Source organism: Physeter macrocephalus, chromosome 14 (genome assembly GCF_002837175.3).
Source record: "Physeter macrocephalus isolate SW-GA chromosome 14, ASM283717v5, whole genome shotgun sequence".
NCBI lineage: Eukaryota > Metazoa > Chordata > Mammalia > Artiodactyla > Physeteridae > Physeter > Physeter macrocephalus.
The window spans coordinates 99,755,088-99,775,562 of NC_041227.1; the positions used below are offsets into that span (position 1 = coordinate 99,755,088).

Consider the following 20,475-nt stretch of genomic DNA (forward strand, 5'->3'; position numbering starts at 1 on the left):
TAGTGCCTGTGTTCTGGTGGATGAGGCTGGATCTTGTCTTTCTGGTGGGCAGGTCCATGTCTGGTGGTGTGTTTTGGGGTGTCTGTGACCTTATTATGATTTTAGGCAGCCTCTCTGCTAATGGATGGGGTTGTGTTCCTGTCTTGCTAGTTGTTTGGCATAGGGTGTCCAGCACTGTAGCTTGCTGGTTGTTGAGCAGAGCTGGGTCTTGGCATTGAGATGGAAATCTCTGGGAGATTTTCGCCATTTGATATTATGTGGAGCTGGGAGGTCTCTTGTGGACCAGTGTCCTGAACTTGGCTCGCCCACCTCAGAGGCACAGCCCTGACACCTGGCTGGAGCACCAAGAGCCTGTCATCCACACGGCTCAGAATAAAAGGGAGAAAAAAAGAAAGAAAGAAAGAAAAAGATAAAGTAAAGTTATTAAAATAAAAACAAAAAATAATTATTAAAAAAATTTTTTTAAGTAATTAAAAAAGAAAGAAAGAACAACCAAACCTAAAAAACAAATCTACCAGTGATAACAAGGGCTGAAAACTATACTAAAAAAAAAAAAAGAAAGAAAAGAAAACGGACAGACAGAACCCTAGGACAAATGGTAAAAGCAAAGCTATACAGAGAAAATCAAACACAGAAGCATACGCATACCCATTGACAAAAAGAGAAAAAGGGGAAAAAATATATATATCGTTGCTCCCAAAGTCCTCTTCTTTGTTCACACAGCTCCTGGGGTTCAGCTTTGGATTTGGCCCTGCCTCTGCATGTAGGTCACCTGAGGGCGTCTGTTCTTCGCTCAGACTGGACGGGGTTAAAGGAGCAGCTGATTCGGGGGCTCTGGCTCACTCAGGCAGCGGGGAGGGAGGGGTACGGAATGCGGTGCGGGACTGCGGCGGCAGAGGCCAGTGTGACGTTGCACCAGCCTGAGTCGCGCCGTGCATTCTCCCGGGGAAGTTGTCCCTGGATCACGGGACCCTGGCAGTGGGGGGCTGCACAGGCTCCCGGGAGGGGAGGTGTGGAGAGTGACCTGTGCTTGCACACAGGCTTCTTGGTGGCCGCAGCAGCAGTCTTAGCATTTCATGCCCGTCTCTGGGGTCCGCGCTGATAGCCGCGGCTCACGTCCATCTCTGGAGCTCCTTTAAGCGGCGCTCTGAATCCCCTCTCCTTGTGCACCACGAAACAGAGGCAAGAAAATGTCTCTTGCCTCTTCGGGAGCTCCAGACCGTTTCCCGGACTCCCTTCCGGCTAGCTGTGGCGCACTAGTCCCTTCAGGCTGTGTTGACGCCGCCAACCCCAGTCCTCTCCCTGCTATCCGACCTCTGAAGCCCGAGCCTCAGCTCCCAGCCTCCGCTCGCCCCGGCAGGTGAGCAGACAAGCCTCTCAGGCTGGTGAGTGCTGGTCAGCACCGATCCTCTGTGCGGGAATCTCTCCTCTTTGCCCTCCGCACCCCTGTTACTGCACTCTCCTCTGTGGCTCCGAAGCTTCCCCGCCTCTGCCACCCCCTGTCTCCACTAGTGAAGGGGCTTCTAGTGTGTGGAAACCTTTCCTCCTTCACAGCTCCCTCCCACTGGTGCAGGTCCTGTCCGTATTCTTTTGTCTCTGTTTTTTCTTTTTTCTTTTGCCCTACCCAGGTACGTGGGGAGTTTCTTGCCTTTTGGGAGGTCTGAGGTCTTCTGCCAGCGTTCAGTAGGTGGTCTGTAGGAGTTGTTCCACGTGTAGATGTATTCCTGATGTATCTGTGGGGAGGAAGGTGATCTCCGCGTCCTACTCTTCTGCCATCTTGAAGCTCCTATCTCCATCATTTTTTAAAAGTACTTAGTAGATACTTCTTCCACCGAGTAGAGCACATGAGGCTTTGAGTAAGCAATGTGAATGTCTTTGGTTGTTTTTGGAACTTGTTTTTGTCAAGGTACATATTCCATTTCTCTTATGTTCCTATTTGTGCAGTTTCATTCATCTTTTCTATTTTAACCAATTGATTATTTCTTAGTCAACACTGCCTGCAGACACTGTTAGAAGAACTAAGGGATAGGCATTATAGAGAATTAGAAATTAGGGAAAGAATTATTCTCCTGATTTTAAGAATACATCAAACACTTGTAAATGACACATAGAAGAAACATACTAGGGTTGTGACTGTAAAGTACTGGGAGTTCCAAGCCCGCTATACCAGCACACACACGTATTAACCTGATAGACACATAACACTTCTTTTTCAGGTCTTTTCCTCTGCACAAATTGGTATGTTCTACTGCTATCTAGAACATATCTGAATGACTCAAAGCATCTCAGATTACCTCCATAAAATGATTCATTGTTTTTCTACTCAAAGCTAAATAAAGATTTGTTAGATCACCATATCCAGTCACCTAATCAGAAACATGCTGTTTTTGTCTCCCTTCTCTCTCCTTTACCGCCATCAACTCTTTCAGCTCTGCTTGGCATGGGAAAAGGCCATGTGTGATCTGGCTCCTGCCAACCCTCTTGACTGTTGCCATTTCTCCACAGCTTACCTCCAGCCACACGTAAACCGCCAAACTGACCATGCTCTTTCATGCTTCTGGCCTTTTCCATTCTGTTTTCTTCAATCTGAAATTCTCTCTATAGTTAATTCTAGTTCCATGTCGAAAATTGGTTCATTATAGGAAGTATTTACTAACTCCATTCCATCAGTCCCCACCTCTAAGATGAGTTAAGGGCTTCTCCTTCTCTACTGCCATGGTAGCCTGTGAATATCTGTGCCATAATTGCCATTACTGGTTTACCTGACTGTTCCCCTCACTAGGCTGTAAGTACCTGAAGACAGTATTTCATGTCTTTGTATGTAGTACTTAGCCTGTGATATGTAATTAATAAATGTTTGTTGGATGAATATATTGTAGTATGAAGGTTACAAACCAAATTTAACAAATTGATGGTTCATTCCTCAGGGAGAAAACTTTCAGCAGATGAAATTAAAATTTGGGCATAGAAAGTTTTAAGATGGTGGCCAGACCTGAGATATATGGGGTATTAGCAATTTTGTGTGGCATTATCTCCATACAGTAGTTTACTTTCATATATAGCCATACTTTGCAGATTTTTCTTCTTCAGTTCTGGCTTGACTACTTCTGTGCTTTCCTTGCATGAAAACATTTTGTTCATGTCTAAGAATCCACACTCATTGTTTCTTTATTCATTCAGAAACATTTACATAGCATCTCCTGTGTGCCAGACACTGGGGTAGGCACTAGAAATACAGAAGCAAAAAGCACAGTTTCTGCTCTACAGATAGTTAGTTTTATCTGGGTATTTATATTATCTAATAAAACTCTCTTAGAATTGCTCCTTCAGTGGTGTGTTTGTGTGTTCATGTATAATGAATTCCCTAGTTTATGATGATCTGTATTCCATATTGTGAATTATTTTAAAAGGATATTTGTTAAATCATGATATAAGTAGGTAAGACCACTTTGAGCAGTATTTTTAAGCAAAAATGGACATTATTTGTTCGAGAAGATGAAAAGGCAAGTAAAGTGTTAAAATAGGCTGGAGCCAAGAGTATTGTTACTCTGAAAAAATGACACTAGTTAAGGGCAGGCACCAGTTATGGGATGCCTTATGATTTGTGACATAATCTGTAAAGCATTTTAGAAATAAGTGGCATGGTGAAAGTGATTTTGCTACTAGGTATGGAATAAATGCAGCTTCCATGGTAATCCTGTTGTGAGGTTATGAGAGTTACCCTGGGTTTAGAGTTACAGATACCGAAAAGTACGTATCTGAGAAATTGGTTGGACTCGGTGTTGAACTGGATGTCAAAGTCAAAGGAGGAATAGCACTTGAGCTGGCATGAAAGGGCATCTGGAAGGGAGCAACATCATTCATTTATCCATTCGGAAAATACTTACCGTGTGCCAGGCACTGGGGAGCCTCGTATAATAAACAAAAGCGGTCGTGGGGTGCTGACGATAGAATAGTTGAAAAAGGATTAAGGCGTAGGAGTTTTGAGTTGGTTTATTTTCTTTGTTTTTTAAATGGGTTTATTTATTTATTTATTTATTTATTTGCGGTACGCGGGCCTCTCCCGTTGCGGAGCACAGGCTCCGGACGCGCAGGCTCAGCAGCCATGGCTCACGGGCCCAGCCGCTCCGCGGCATGTGGGATCCTCCCGGACCGGGGCACGAACCCGTGTCCCCTGCATCGGCAGGCGGACTCTCAACCACTGCGCCACCAGGGAAGCCCTAAATGGGTGTATTTAGCAGGTTGAGCAACTCAATAAAGTCACCTACCACAGCCACGTGAAGTAACTGTAAAACACAAATGATACACTAGAGAAAAAGCAAAGCACTTTTTTGTGGCCAAATTCTCTAAAGTCTCATCTTTCAATAGAATGCAGGTTCTTAAATTTTAAAACAGTATGCCTCTCTCACTGAGTACCTTTCGTTAGTATTAAACAGTAGAAATAACCATTTGCATGTTTGGAACAGATAACTACTTTATATAACTGGCATAAACACTTTCATGGTGATTACAGTATTTTTTAATCTAATAAAAACTTTAAGGAAAGAACTGGATTGAATTCTTCCTTTGTAATATGCATAAAATTACAGTCTGAGTCATAGCGTTTTTTGAATGGAATTTTATTTTGTTGACTTCACTCAGTAGTACTACATTACTCTGAAGATCCTCTGGTTTTTTCCCAATTCTGAAAATAATTTTTAAATTAATAATATTCAAATATATGTCATATTTAGTGGAAGATTTTACCATGGACTTTAAAGGGCCATAGCTAACATTGGCGATCATGAAAAAACAAATAGATCATTCAACTTTGTGATTTTTTCCTAAGACATTAATTACCTTTATTCCTATGTAACATTCTGTTCAGTGTGTTGTAGTTTAATTACTTATGGAACTTTTAGAAATCCACCTATACTGTATAAACAGTGACCTATTTGTCCAGATCAAATATGTAGCAGCTGTTTGGTATTGGTGTGAAATTATAATATTTGATAGCACTAAGTCCTCCAGGCACTGCAGACGCCCATTAGCATGCATGTGCAAGAGCAGGGTTTTTACCTTGCTTGTAGGCCACTGATAAGAAGATTTAAATGACTGTAGAAAATTTTTGCTCCAGGGCAAAGAACTCAATAGAAATCCATTTATATAACTTGTGTGTATGGTATTGAATGACACAAACTAGTCGTGGAATGTAGTCATTCATATGTAAAGGTGGTTTTTCCAGGGAGCTGCCTGGGTCTGATAAGGGGAAAAAAAAAAAAGGCAGTGCTTTTATAGTCTGTGTTTAAGCCGCCCAAGAATTACCCACACAGATACTACTCATTACACTATTTTTCCATCCAGCAGGGAGATGCGTCCACAGGCAAAAGTATCTTTATCTAATTTTGAAGTGATTGTTGTTTTGCTGCAAAGATAGCTTGTGGAACTGCTGATGTGATCCCGTAAAAATGCAATTTGTATTAACTCTACTGCTCCTTATCAGATGTGGGAACTTCTGCCACTAAGCAATGCAGTGTGATCAAAAGAAGGACAATTTACATCTTAGCTTGAACAGCATTTCATAAATAGATTTTTATCATAACTATTCCACCTCTGCATTCTGAACCCATTTTAGAGAATAATTTATATTAAGGTTAACATAATTTACTTTAAAATATTGGGTATACGTACTTGGAGCAGTTCACTTTCACAGTTTTATGGACCTAAATTTAAAATTACAGGAAGTCATCATTCTATAATAATCTATTTCTAATGCCATTCCAGTGGTTCTTATGGCTTAAAGATGATTAGATGGTCAGCATGGATCTGACTCCTCTTCACATAATCAAGAAAAGAATTATTGCTTGAGTGTTGTTTCAATATATTTTTTTTTCAAGGAAAAGGACGTTGTTTTTTGTCATTTGTGGTGTACCTATATAGTTTCTAACTTTTAAATCAGGGAGCCATGAGTTTTAACTAGGTATCTGTGTGCCATTTTAATTCTAAGTTCTTCCTTGATGACAGGGTAAGGAGACAATGTTCTAGTCATTAAGAAATATTTCTTTTTCCCTTTCAGTGCCCCTTCTTTGTTGATGCCACTTCCTGGAACTAAAGGATCAGCTTCAGTGGATAAATATGCTGTGTTTAAAGGAATTCCAGCTGACAAGTCCTCTGAAAATACTGTTCCATTTGGAGGTAAAAACAGTTCATAAATTCATGAACCTATGAATGTAAATTTTTGTTTTTAGTGGTGACCTTTTATGGTGAATGTCCTTGAGCTGTGATCTTAAGGTTCCTAACCTTAATTGGGCTTCTGTCTTTTTATCATAGAGCCTGGTGATAAATATAGTGCTTTCAGAGAACTTGAACAGACAGCAGAGAGTAAATCTTTAGGTAAGTTTTTGTTTCCTTGAATGGATAAATTATTTCAATTTTTAATAAGAGATTTTTATGGTTCTTTCAATAGCATCCCAAACATTATTTTATTTTACTGTGTGTGGTTGTTTTTGTTTCATTTTGTAGCTCTGGAAATTACAAGAAAGAAAAATGTGGTTCAGTTATTTGATAATTTAGAAAAATTATTTTCTAAAATTTAGGGCAAACCCCAAATCAATGCAATTTCCTTTGAAGATAGTGCATTCCCTTTCACTGGAAGCCTTCAAGCCAAGTTAGACTCCTGTAACCACTTTCGGTTATTTTAACGCTCAAAACAAGACTTGAGCTGTTGACAGTGCAGCAACCTGTGGACTGTGCGAAAGGCAGCAACCAGTCTTTTACGTCTCAAGATTTCCAAAATTGGCTGTAATTTAATGAGTAGAAGTGAGAGGGCTTTGTGTGCCTGTGTGGTTCCTATCTCTGATAGAAGGGCTTAAATAGAATAGAAGGGAATGTAGAATGATAATTTGAGAGCCATATATGTAAAGTCATATCTGTGGCTAAATCCTACTAGAAACCTGATGTGTAGGATTTAGATAATCCATAAGTCAAATGATGTCCTTCAAAGCTTAACCGCACATGCTGTGAAATTTGTATCCTCTACTGAGGAGTTCTTCCTGGGAACAGTACCACATTCTATCTCTCTGTATTGGACAATCAAATTTGGAACATCCTTCCACAATCATTTGTTCTAACCCTTTTCTCCAAGCAATGGGGAGGGCGTGGGGAGGTGGGGGGAAATTACAGGAAAGGTAAGGTGTGTGTGTGAAAGTTAAAATAGAAAGTGTACTGCTTAAATATCTCTAGAAATATTCAATCTTTTACAGTTCCTAGGTTCTAGAAATGTTTCCTTGTATTTCATTCAAGCCTTTAGGATGTAATAACTTTCTTCCTCAGTGCCTGTATTAGGTACTAGGAGTACAAAAATAAACCCCAGAGGAACTTCTGGTTTTGTTAATTTGGCATTTACTCCTAGCAATGCTTTTATCAACTCTTGGGCCAAGGCAAGTTTGGAGTAAAGAGCATGGTTTAATATCAGGGTTCTTTATATACTCTGGTATTAGTGATCGTATGATATGTTATTCCTGGGAAACACCATGGTGCCACCACAGTGTAAGCAGCACATCTTAGCCCTGCTTTTGCAGTACTTTACGAACAGAATCCCAGGTGGTTGTTGCCATTGTTGTGTGCTTGCTTTCATTCCGAATGTCTTACCTTTAAGACTTTCCAGGGAGAGATGCCAACTTTGTTCATTTTAGGAGAATATATTTTTTTCTACTCTCATTAAAAATACAGGGCTTCCCTGGTGGCGCAGTGGTTAAGAATCTGCCTGCCGATGCAGGGGACACGGGTTCGAGCCCTGGTCTGGGAAGATCCCACATGCCGCAGAGCAACTAAGCCCGCACACCGCTTCGAAGAGTAGCCCCCGCTCGCCGCAACTAGAGAAAGCCCGCGCAGCAACCAAGACCTAACGCAGCCAAAAATTAATTAATTAATTAATTAATTTTAAAACTTAAAAAAAAAGTGGACTGAAAAGCTGCCTATGAAGTCATATGCTTAATGTACCTCCTGATAAGCAAGTTTCCAGTGTCTGCAACTAATTTATTTGCCCAAAAAGCCCCTGTGTTTTTGAACATGTAAACCCACCCATTTTTATTTCTTTTTAACCCTTGTACCCAGCTTACATTTCTAATGGAAACGTTTACAATTCATCAGTAAGTTTAGTTTGCTGTGGTGATTTCCTTTACAAAATAACCAAGCAAAACTTGTCAGTTTCACAGATATTTTAAAGCAGCACATCAGAAATTTAGGCTGTGACAAAATTCGCTGCGTATTACCTTTTTATTTACACAAATAATACAAATATTATCAGTGATGTACTTGCCTAAAATTCTAGGGTGATTTTTAAAGTTTTACATCTGCTTCTCCTGTCAATTTGTGAAATTGACTTTAGTTTTATTAGTGGTATGTATAAAAACATAAAATACAGAAATTCTGAATGCTGTTCTTCTCTTTCTAAAATTTCCCTAATATTAAATAGATTTCTCTGTGTTGATAAATTATGCTGGCGAATTTGTTAAGTAGTTCAAATTAGGGGGAAAATAAGCTTCCATTATTTTCCATGCTTTTTTCTTTCTTTTTTTTTTATAAATTTATTTTTAATTTTGTTTATTTTTGGCCGTGTTGGGTCTTCATTGCTTCAGGCGGTCTTTCTCTAGTTCCGGCGAGCAGGAGCTACTCGTTGTTGCCGTGCACTGACTTCTCATTGCAGTGGCTTCTCTTGTTGCAGAGCACGGGCTCTAGGCACGTGGGCTTCAGTAGTTGTGGCACGTGGGCTTCAGTAGTTGTGGCACGCAGGCTCAGTAGTTGTGGTTCGCGAGCTCTAGAGCGCAGGCTCAATAGTCGTGGCACACGGGCCCAGTTGCTCTGCGGCATGTGGCATCTTCCCAGACCAGGGCTCGAACCCGTGTCCCCTGCACTGGCAGGCAGATTCTTAACCACTGTGCCACCAAGGAATCCCCCATGCTTTTTTCATATGATGTATCAAAGTATATATCATGTTATAAGCACAGTATATTTAAAACCTGCATTATTTTAGTGACAATTTGCAGAATTATATTTTGGTTTTACACACATTTTTATAGTTCATATGCTTCTGTATCTCATTTTTAGGGAAAAATAGAATTTTTTAAAATGGATGAAGAAATTAAAGCTTGTGTTTTAATTTATAACTCTCCAGAAATGGCATTCATATTTTTAAATAATAAGTGATGTTAGTATAGCTATATTTATATTTGGTTTATCTCTGGTTTTCATTATCTGGTATAACCTAGTGGATTTTATGGAAGACCTTCAGGCACTATTCGAAAACTGAGATCATCTGTGTCCTAACCTCATGCCTATGAGTGATAACATTATTGTGATAATAAAGAATAGAAACCCTATTAAGAACCATGGGCCCAGATTTTTATCAGTATCTAACTGCATCTATTTAATTATTTATGAAAAATACCTTAGTACCTATTTTCTCTAACTAAAAAAATAATTTAAAAAATGCTGTCAGTAACCCCATCGTCAGAGTAGCACAATATATACTAAAGTTTAAATCCAATCCTCAAAATTTTTTTAAAAATTTATTTATTATTTATTTATTTTTGGCTGCATTGGGTCTTCATTGCTGCAGGTGGGTTTTCTCTAGTTGCGGCAAGCAGGGGCTGCTCTTCGTTGTGTGCGGGCTTCTCATTGCAGTGGCTTCTGTTGTTGCGGAGCACAGACTCTAGGTGCGCAGGCTTCAGTAGTTGTGGCATGTGGGCTCAGTAGTTGTGGCTCACAGGCTCAAGAGCACAGGCTCAGTAGTTGTGGCACACGGGCTTAGTTGCTCCGCAGCATGTGGGGTCTTCCTGGATCAGGGCTCAAACCTGTGTCCTTGCATTAGCAGGCGTATTCTTAACCACTACAACACCAGGGAAGTCCCCTCAAAATTTTTAATAATGGAATTGGTATTCACATCCCTTTGAATTGTAATAAATAAGGATAAGTGCTGATTGGTACAGTAAGATTGTTGATTTCAAGAAAAGCCCAAGTACTCATGGATTTTTTTGGTAAGGTTCAGCTTATTTGTTGGAAAGTGTGGGGGGGACTACTTTATAATGTGCCCTTAGCAAGAATGCTTTGCAAATAAGCAGATGCCTTTTCAGAATTTTTCATCAAATCCCTTCAAATTAATGCCTCAACATACTTGAGCAAAACCACATAGTATCTAACCATAAGCTTAAGTGCCTAGCTGAGCAGAGTCTTGTACATCCTAAATATTAGATGCAGGATTTTTCATAATACTTCATTGGTACCTGTGATATTTTTTTTCTGATTGATCACCATGTAACACATTTTATCTTTAAAAGGCCACTATGTATTTTAATATGCCTCTCTTCAGGAACCTCCAGCGCCTATTTCCGTTTTTTTTTTTTTTTTTAATTTATTTTTGGCTGCGTTGGGTCTTCATTGCTGAGCACAGGCTTTCCCTAGTTGCGGCGAGCAGGGGCTACTCTTTGTTGCGGTGCAAGTGCTTCTCATTGTGGTGGCTTCTCTTTGTTGCAGAGCACAGGCTCTAGGTGCACAGGTTTCAGTAGTTGTGGCGTGCGGGCTCAGTAGTTGTGGCTCACGGACTTAGTTGCTCCACGGCATGTGGGATCTTCCCGGACCAGGGCTCGAACCTGTGTCCCCTGCGTTGGTAGGCGGATTCTTAACCACTGTCCAACGCCTATTTCTTATTCTCCTGTATGCTTGGCTGGCTAGCAATAGTGAGAAAACATCCTTAGAGCAATGCTTTTGGACAGCTGAAGCCTCTGGCACAGACATATCATGTCACATATCATATCACACTGAAATGAGCAAATGAAAATCGTGTGATACGTGTGCTCAGTTTGATTTTTATTTATTTCCCTATCACTAGCCTTCAGTGTGGAAACAAAAGGGATATTTGGTTAGGGTTATTATTAAACTATGGTTAAATAATGTGAAGCCAGTGAGGGAAAAGTCTGTAATATGCTTGTACTTTAATATGGATCATGGGATTTTCAGCTCAGCATTCTTTCGTATTTGGTCGTGTTTTTTCTTTCAGGAGAAAACTTTGCAGAATTCAGATCTGCGGGAAATGATGATGGTTTCACCGATTTTAAAACCGCCGATAGTATCTCACCACTGGAGCCACCAGCAAAAGACAAACCTTTTCTGGCAGCCTTCCCCTCAGGAGCTCTCCAACAGAAACCACAAACACAAGTGAAAAATCCTCTGAACTTAGCAGACCTAGATATGTTTTCCTCAGTTACTTGCAGCAGCGAGAAACCATTGTCCTTTTCAGCTGCATTTAGTGCATCAAAATCTGTTTCCTCACGACCCCAGCTAGCGGGATCTGTGGCACCCATGACGACATTGGCTTCAACTAAAACTTCTAGTTTGGCTGATGATTTTGGAGAATTCAACCTTTTTGGGGAATATTCTAGTCCAGCATCTGTTGGGGAGCAGGATGACTTTGCAGATTTTATGGCTTTCAGTAATAGTTCTGTTTCATCTGAGCAAAAGGCAGATGACAAATATGAGGCCCTTAAAGAGGAAGGTAGTCCTGTTCCTCTAAGCGGCAGCGTGAGCAGCACAGTGAAGAACGGACAGAACTCTGCCGCCGCGTCTACCAAATACGATGTCTTCAGACAGCTCTCTCTGGACGGATCGGGACTAGGTGTTGAAGAGCTGAAAGATAGCACTCCTTCAGGAAAGAGTGATGATGATTTCGCTGACTTCCACTCCAGTAAATGTTCTTCCATGAACTCGGACAAATCCCTGGGAGAGAAAGCAGTGGCTTTCAGACACACCAAAGAAGACTCTGCCTCGGTGAAGTCCTTGGATCTCCCTTCCATTGGTGGCAGCAGTGTTGGCAAGGAGGACTCTGAAGATGCACTCTCTGTTCAGTTTGACATGAAACTGGCTGATGTGGGAGGAGATCTTAAGCATGTCATGTCTGATAGCTCTTTGGATTTACCAACAGTTAGTGGCCAGCATCCTCCTGCTGCAGGTGAGGAATTGGTGAGATTGCTCTGGTGATGGTGATATAGATTTCAAAGATGGTTCTGTGGGTGTTGATTTACAGAAGAGGAAGGCTCTGGCTCTTAAACCCTTATGAATGTCTAATAATTAACCTCTTCATTGCCAGTCCCCTTAAAGCAGTGTTGAATTGGATTCTATGGATACTTGGATATGTGGATACCATGAATACAATGAAACTTAGATTAGATAGCTAAGATATTTTTGCGTTTGAAATCTAACACCAACTTGGTGTCTGAGACACATCAAAATCCAGTGCTGAATGAGCCACACATTGCCAGAAATTTTATAAAGACTTTTGCAGTGTCAGTAATGTTCCTCCATTTCTGTGAGTGAAGTCAACGTTTCCTTCTCCTTTTTTCTTCTCTTGGGTATATTTGGCAGCTGCCAATAGAGTACTCTGTTTGGTTTATAGAAACCGAATCTTGTTAGGTCAAGAAAGTAAAAATGTCTAGCCAGTTATACTGCAGTTTTGCCACATCCCTACCAGAGAAGAAGAGGGCAAGAGCTTGTATCTGGATGCCCTGTGTGCCAGGGTCTGGCAAGGAGGAGGGCAGGAGTTGTTAGTGGAATTGAGGTACGGTTTTCAGTGTTAACGCTATTACTGGAAGTAGTAAATTGTAACACAACTGTAGACGGTAGGTAGGGTAACTACTAACTTTCTCGTAAAATGTGTGAAAACATCTTAGAAGAGAGCCCTCTTTAAATTCCATATGGATTTACCATGTAGCAGTTGATTCTCTAGTCCAGCTTCCTGTCAGAAAAACTAGATTCCCAAGTGTCCTAGTTTTTATTTTGTTTTGTTCTTTGATATGTATATAGAAACATAAACCTATTTTGTGGCCTTTAATAATGAGAAATATCTCAGCATTACTGTATTATTCCAGAAAATGCATTATGCGTACGAAGGGTTCATTGTCGTTTAACTAGAGAGGAACACATAAGACACTCCCAAGTTTACAGATTCAGGAAGAAATAGTAAAGTATGGCGGCTTTTGCATATACCAATTTGGTAAGTCAGAAAACAAAATTGCATCCATCCTTTGGCTGTTGAGATGTTAGAGGTCTTCTGAATTGGGAGCAAGGTATCGGAGGAGTGACGTGTTCCACAGGCTACTTGCCAAGTGCAGTGGGCTGTCTGCAGGGCTCCTTGTGCCCCTGACTGTCTACTTCTTTTTTTAATGTACCCTTCTTCAAATGTTTTCCTTTTTTTTTTTTTTTTGCCGCTGTTTGTTTGCTAGAGTGATTTTGTTTCTTTTTTGTATGAGCTGCTTGAGCTACAGCAGTTGGTTGCAAAGTGCTCCATTTTCTGAACAATAATATTGGCTTTTTATTTTAAAATCTCATATCATGTATACTAGCCTTTTGGACTCTGAAGTTATTAATTAGAAGCTATTTTTCTGAAAGTGAATCTATATTCTTTCACAGTGCCAAACTAGATTTCTTTGTGAGACGAGTCTAATCTGCGTTTGGGAGGGTGTCTTTTCTTTTTTTTTTTTTTTCCATTTGGGGAGGGGAGATTGGTTTCGTGACTGAGCTTGTTCTGATTGACCTGTTAAAATAATCTTCTGTGCCCATGTCCTTTTATGTATGTTTGGAACATTCCCAGCTTGGAACCTGTAACGTTCAAGCCAAGTTTCTTCAGTTTGAGGATATTCTTAAAAGAGGATTGTTCCCTCCTTTTGATCTGTAAACCTCCTGTTCGAAAGGAGCAGTATCCCTTTAGAGTGGTTGTTAAAAGGGGTTGATGTCTGACCAATGAGCTATATCGTTCTTGAGCAAAACTGCTGCGTGAATGTATTGGAGAGGGTAAATGGCAGGGACTTCTCCAGTGCAACTTGGTTTTTCTTTATCCTCATGTTGACGCACAGTATCTCTTGCTCTCTTAGTTTGAGGGTTAAGGGTACTTTTTGTTGGAGAAATAAGAAGTGGGCTGATGAAGAGAGAATAAAACGTGGTAGATTATCATCTCTGGACCTTAATCCTGTTTAGAAACCCTAACTTGACTCTGAAGGGGATACTGTCTCTTTTAACTCTTGGTATAATTCTTTGTATGGAAGGTAGATAACACTAATAACATTGCCTGATTTCTCTGCGTATTATTACATTTAACCCTTTGAGCCCTTGCTGCATATAATTTCAACTAGGCTGCTTTTGTCCCCCCTCTAAATTGAATCTCTCAGCACTAAAGCATCTTGATGTGCAGTCGTTAAGATCATCTGGTTTCGTTGGCAGCAAGAGCTGCCCCTCATTTGTGACACTCTCAAAGGGTTTAGCAAGGCTTCTGTAGCTACCTGCCTACCTACCTACCTGTAAAGTACCTCTTCTTTGACATTGAAAATCTTTGTATTTTAATCAGCGCTTTATTATTATTTTTTTGGCTGCTTTTCTGATGTCTTTTTTTCAATTTAGACATTTTCTGTGTGAATGTGCCTTTTCAAACTTGCTTTGGTATATTCCTCTGCAAATACCGATCTGCATGCTTATTCTGATGACTTTTTTCCCAGCTCTTCTGTACCACTCTCTTTTGTGATCTGTAAGTCTTAACGTTAATAAATAATTCTTTCACACATTTTGAAAGTGTGGGGATGTGTGTAATTTGTACTTTTCCAGGGTTAAACCAAAGAAATACCTGGTCAGTATCAAGTTTAGACCCTCCTGTGGTTAGAGGGCTTTTTCCCTTTTGTTTATTTTGTTTCTTCAAACACCTTTCTCCTAAGAAAGTATTGGTACATTTTAGCCTTTTCCCCTTATAATTCCACTGATATAAATTTTTAACATGGCACTGGATTAAAATATAAGTTAAAACGTTTTAAAAGATAAGTGTAAACCTTACATTACTTTACGTAATAGAGAGAAATTTTATTCCTTACTTCTAGTGAAGATTTTATTGCTTAGTAAACATCACAGAGCCTGTCTCCACTAGGAATTATACTGTGAAGAGAAGGGGAAGACCTAAGAGTTTAGTGTTGGGGAAAGGGCCATATCTATTAATAACTAGGTATATATAAATTTAATTTAAAATAAATTATCGAATGGTATTGAGATGAACTTCTGAGCAGAGTAAATGTAAACTGAATTTAGATTGATAATCTCTGTAATGAAAAATGTTCATTGTTAATACCAGGGAGTCTCCAGGACTGAATTTGATTTGAGTTTGAAGTTGGGCACTCTGTCCTCTAATTGTAGAGCATGTTATCTTTCCAACTTCAGAATGTAGTATGAAGCCACCCTTGGTCTTTTTTAACTTAGTCCGTAGAGCAAGTTCTTAACTCTTTTCATTTTTAAGAAAACAATTTTAGAAAGACCCACAAAAGTTAGCTGCAAGAGTAGGCCAGGGGGCTTCCCTGGTGGCACAGTGGTTGGGGGTCCGCCTGCCGATGCAGGGGGCGCGGGTTTGTGCCCCGGTCTGGGAGGATCCCACGTGCCGCGGAGCGGCTGGGCCCGTGAGCCATGGCCGCTGAGCCTGCGCGTCCGGAGCCTGTGCTCCACAACGGTGGGGGGCCACAGCAGTGAGAGGCCCGCGTACTGCAAAAAAAAAAAAAAAGAGTAGGCCAAACTTGTAATTTTTTTTCCATTTTAGAGTATAATAATAGTGAAAAACCTTGGGAAAAGGGAGTTGTTTCCATGGTTTAAATTTTTTTCCTTATATTTTGACGCTTTGGTTCTTTGTTCTTTTTAAAAGTTTGAGTCAGAAAGGAAATTAAACCATTGAAGGTGAGGATTTTGAATAGGATTCCTGAGAGATTACTTACAGTGTCTGAACTATGCCATTTGAGAGAAAAGAAAAGTTGCATATTGGGATTTAGATTAACACTAAGAAAAGCTGGGTCTGCCATTCAAAATATCGTGTTTTCCAGAGCATAATTCTTTAGAAAGTGAATAATACTTGGTTTGCGAAACCTTGTATAATCATACTATGTTTTAATTATGATGTGTATTAACTAATTTGGAAGAAAGAGATTTTGGTATAGCCTCCATCTAGTGATAATATCAGTTGCCCTTCTTTTAGAATGTTCTGGTGCCAGTCTCGTGATGGCTTTGGCTAAGGAATTCCTCTGTCAGTGGAATTATTTAGTGCTATATTGGTCCATCTGGGACTGCTTTAACTCCTTTCTGCATTTAAGCAGGCTCCAGAAAATGAATATACCGGTGCATAAAATATAATCACATTCACAAATTGAGCAATTAATGTTTCCAGAGTAATATTACTTCTTAGGGAGGAAGTTTTGATAATACATATAACAATATAAACTTTCAGTAAAGACTTGAAGGCTGTATTCTATAAGTTCCAACAAATCAAAAAACACCGTTTTGTTTACCCCAGTGCCAAGTAAAGTAAGATGTGGTTGGTGCCTGACTTCACACATCAGTGCCTGAGAAATTATACCAATGTATTTATATTTTACAATCACTCTATTTTTCACATTAAATCCCTGCTGATTTTTAAAAGTAGCTAATGAACATGAAGGGGATTCTGGCAATATCAAAGAAGCTGGGCTAAATCCTAAAATAACTCAAAGAATCAAACCAATTTAATAGTTAAAGAGCTGCTTCCAGCTTTGTTTTTCCATCAGTTGAATGCTTTTCATAGGTTGTTTTGGAAAATGTTGGTCCATTAGCTATATAGGGTCATATGCATAGTATGGTCTTCTGGGTGCTCCCCTCTCCCTTGCATGGTCACAAGGCCCTAGTTGTAATTGCCATCTTCTGTGCTCAATTGATTTTTTTCTGTGGGATTTTTAATGATGACCATGTCCCACTGTATGTCTCGGCACCATTCTGTGGCCTTCCAGCCTCCTCTGGACTGAAAATATCCACAGGATTGCCACTTTTCTTTATGGCACTGACCCAGAAACCTGCAGGTGCTTACTGATAGCCTGACAGCATTTAAACTATAGATTTATATGAGTAAGTACGCATGAAGAATGGGAGGCTGTGATCACTTTCATTCCTGTTTTCTTCAACAACACCTGTCAGGGTGTTTGATACTTAGAGGACACAGTCGGGCCAGGTTCTGTAGTTAATAGAGAATGTAAATATGACTGACTTCAGAAGGTAGAATAAGGCCAGGAATGGAAAGAAGTTTAAGTGTATAAATAGTTCATGATTTGCTTTGGTAAAATGGAGTTTGGATTAAATCAGTATTGAAAATTAAAAGCTGTTTATTCCTTAGGCCAATGAACAATTTAATTGCTATATAAAACACTAGGGAGCAGTGGAATTTGCACATGTATCTCTTTTCTTTTTCTAAACCCCTTTCTCAAAAGCCAGTAACTCTTAATCACCTGGGCACATATGCTTACAGCTTTAGAAAAGATCCATGGGAATCGGTATGGCCTTCTGTGTCCTGTAGCAGCAGCTCACATTCTTTGTTCCAAGAAATACCTTGTTTTCATGTACAACATCCGTGCAGAAGGGACGTGAATAGAGGTTATGGAAGAGACTGACAGGGTTACTTGCCAGTGTAAGCAAGAAATCCATGTCTTAATTTGAGACCCAGGATGGAAAGCAGATTGTATAGTTTCTTCCTTTGGCCTTAGTAACAGGACGTTCCTGGTTGCAAACAAATACATATAGTAAAGCACACAATTTGGCGCATTATCTGTGTGCAGTTGCAGTTCAACCTAGCACAGCCTAAGAGTTTTCCAGTAGAATCAGAAATACAGCAGTGATTCTCTGTTCCTTTTATTGCATTCATTCTGTTTTCTTTTCCTGTTTCTCTTGCAATTTTCAGAATTCAGCTATCAAATTGAAAACCCACCTACAGTAATTTCAGTGATTGCAAAATAAAATGTGGGTTATTCTGTATTATTTTTTCCATCACTCATGTTGTGGCTCTTGTCGAATCTTTACTATTTTTAAGACCATCGTACAATAATACATATCGTGTCCTTAGAAAACACAGAACTGTTAACATGGGAAATAAGGAATTTTCTTGGTTTAATCTACCCTCAGTGAGCTGATTTACCAAGGTTTACTTAAAAAAAAAAAGTTAACTAATACTCACCATGCTAGGAAATACAACTGTATTTTTATATTGCTTATAAATGCTAAGGTTTAGGAATACAGTGTTCTCATGTTCCTTATGTAGTAGCAGTACTTCCTTATGTGTTCAAATGAATTGCACTTTAGTAAATTGTTTTTTTACACTATACAGCTAGTAAATAAGCAAAAGTAAAATTTTTAAAAATCAGCCTTGAGGCTTGACTTTCATATATCTGGTATCATTACTCTTCATTATCTTTTAAAATATAAAATATTTCTTTTTTTAGTCTTTCATTTGGTCATTTCTGTGAGTTGTTCCAAAAGGCAAAATGTTGTGTTTATCATTCTTAATAAAAGTAACATTTCTTGAAGACCTATAGTGTTATAAAAAACACTTAAAAGGTCTTCAACTAAGGTATTCCCTTATTGCTTATAATGCCTTTTGCCTGATTATATTACAATCATTTCTGGTTTTAAAAAAAAAGAAAACTTGTTTTTTCTTGCTGCATAATTGCACAAAAGGGTCTTTTTTATTACCATAGCAATTTAGTTGTAATGTTTGAACAAGAGCTTAACTTTTTATTAAATTTATCTTTGGTCTCTAGGAAAATTGCTACCCTTTTTAGTAGATGAGATTCTGGGAGTAGTTCACAATACAGCTTCTTCAAAGAGCTTTCTGGTAGGATGTAATAATAAAAAATTCATGTTCTGACACATTCTTCTGAATGTACCCCTTGAAGACTCACTCATCTTGTGTTTAACTGCATCTGCCTCCTGATTGAATTTCACTTCATTTGAGTCAGGACACCTTCTGATCCCTTTAAATAGTGGGGAAAATAAACACTACAGGCAGAGACTAAGAGGGTGTTCTACCTAAAGTCTTGTTTCATTCATTCTAAACTGTACATTTTTCACCTGAATCTTTTTTTCCCTCCTGTTTAATAAGCTAAATTTGAAGGGTACCATTTGCACTACGGAATTTTAAAATATACTGCTGTTCTGTGGCAGTTATCTGCTTTTCACTGGTTGGCCTTTCTGTAAATCTCGGGTTTTCCATTTTTATTATTCAGTTAGTGCCCTTTTCCTAATAGGGTTGAGAGAGCGCTATTTGGGGTGCACTGTTAGAGGAGCAATGTCAGGAATCCCTTCCTTCTCATAAACTATGCAACATTGCTGTGTAAGAGAGATGAAGAAGCCCAGTGTTGTTTTACCTGTTGACTGAGTTATGAAAATCTGGGTCACAGAACCTTTTGAGCATTTTCCTTTAATCCATGTTTGTGGTTGTCAGAGAGGGAGTCTTGCATTTGGCCTTCTTACCTGGTATACAGTGAGCAAAATGAGACCAAACACCTCTCAGCCAGACTGAATGGACAGCAGTGCTGGAAAGTTGCTTCTCCACACCAGTGTTACTCAGCCTCAGCGGGTTTTGCTTTATGAAAATGAGCAAGAAATTTTCCCTACTAAGACCACTAAAGTGATGGGTTGACTTTTCGTTTTTTCTTTGAAACAATTCTATTTTAGGCCCTAAGGCAGGCAACTAAATATCACATTGAGGCTGGTGGCAACTATGCTGTATAGTAATTGCTGTGTTGCTCACCAGGCACTGGGCTGGGCCCTTTACACATGTTATCATTAATGTCATAACACAGCCCTTCCAAGTGCATGGTCTTCTCTTTTTACAGATAAGCAAACCGAGGTTAAGAGATGTTACATAGCTTGCCTAGTGTCACACAAGTGGTAGGTGGCAGAGCTGGGAGTTGAACCCAGGTCTGTCTGAATCAAAAACCTACATTCTTTCTAATGTTTTGTGCCACCTCTTAAATTATTTAAAGATATATTAAGCATGTAAAATGAGTCTTCCGCCCCAGCATTTCTTTTCTTTTCCTTTTTTTTTTGTTTTTTAAATGAGGGGGTTACACATAGTTGAAGGAGAAACAGGAGCCCAAGAGGACCCAGACCTTTGATTCTATTTTTTTAGGGATTAAAGTAGTTTAGACTGATTTTTCTTTCCTCATACTCCATCACAGCAATATGACGTCCATATTGACCAAAATAACAATTAGGTAAGTAACTGCTTAATTAAAATCTCATATTTGGCCTTGCCTAGACAGAAACTCCTAATAACTGATTAAAAGTTAAATAACATTATTTTTACTTTAGTTTCGGGATATTGTCAGTTTTTAATTAGTTTGTCATGTACATTTCATATGACCATGTTATAAAGGAACGTTTTCCAACAAAGTCAAAACGAAAGAGACTTGTTTTAGGCAGGGAATATTGTAAATACATTTTAAAGTTCATAAGTGAACGGACATTTCATTAAATGACCCTATTCTTATATCAAACTGTATATACATCGGTGGATGAACCTCCTATCTTTTTTTAGGAATTGTACTACCCAAAGAAGATGGCTCTTTGTTACTAAATACAAATGCCAACTCAAGGCTAATGTGGGTTTTCCAAGATCAGATTTTA

At 39.3% G+C, this 20,475-nt stretch overlaps 1 protein-coding gene across 12 annotated transcripts in view; it reads left to right on the forward strand.

Moving 5' to 3' along the window:
* Window positions 1-20,475, forward strand: part of SYNRG (synergin gamma) — a 93,503-nt gene that overhangs the window by 46,200 nt on the left and 26,828 nt on the right. For all 12 annotated transcript variants that reach the window (XM_024127871.2, XM_024127866.3, XM_055090565.1 and 9 more), the window contains 3 exons: window positions 6,056-6,174; window positions 6,310-6,372; window positions 11,036-11,983. In XM_024127871.2, the coding sequence (XP_023983639.1) occupies window positions 6,056-6,174; window positions 6,310-6,372; window positions 11,036-11,983 (1,130 nt within the window). The remainder of the gene's footprint in view (window positions 1-6,055; window positions 6,175-6,309; window positions 6,373-11,035; window positions 11,984-20,475) is intronic.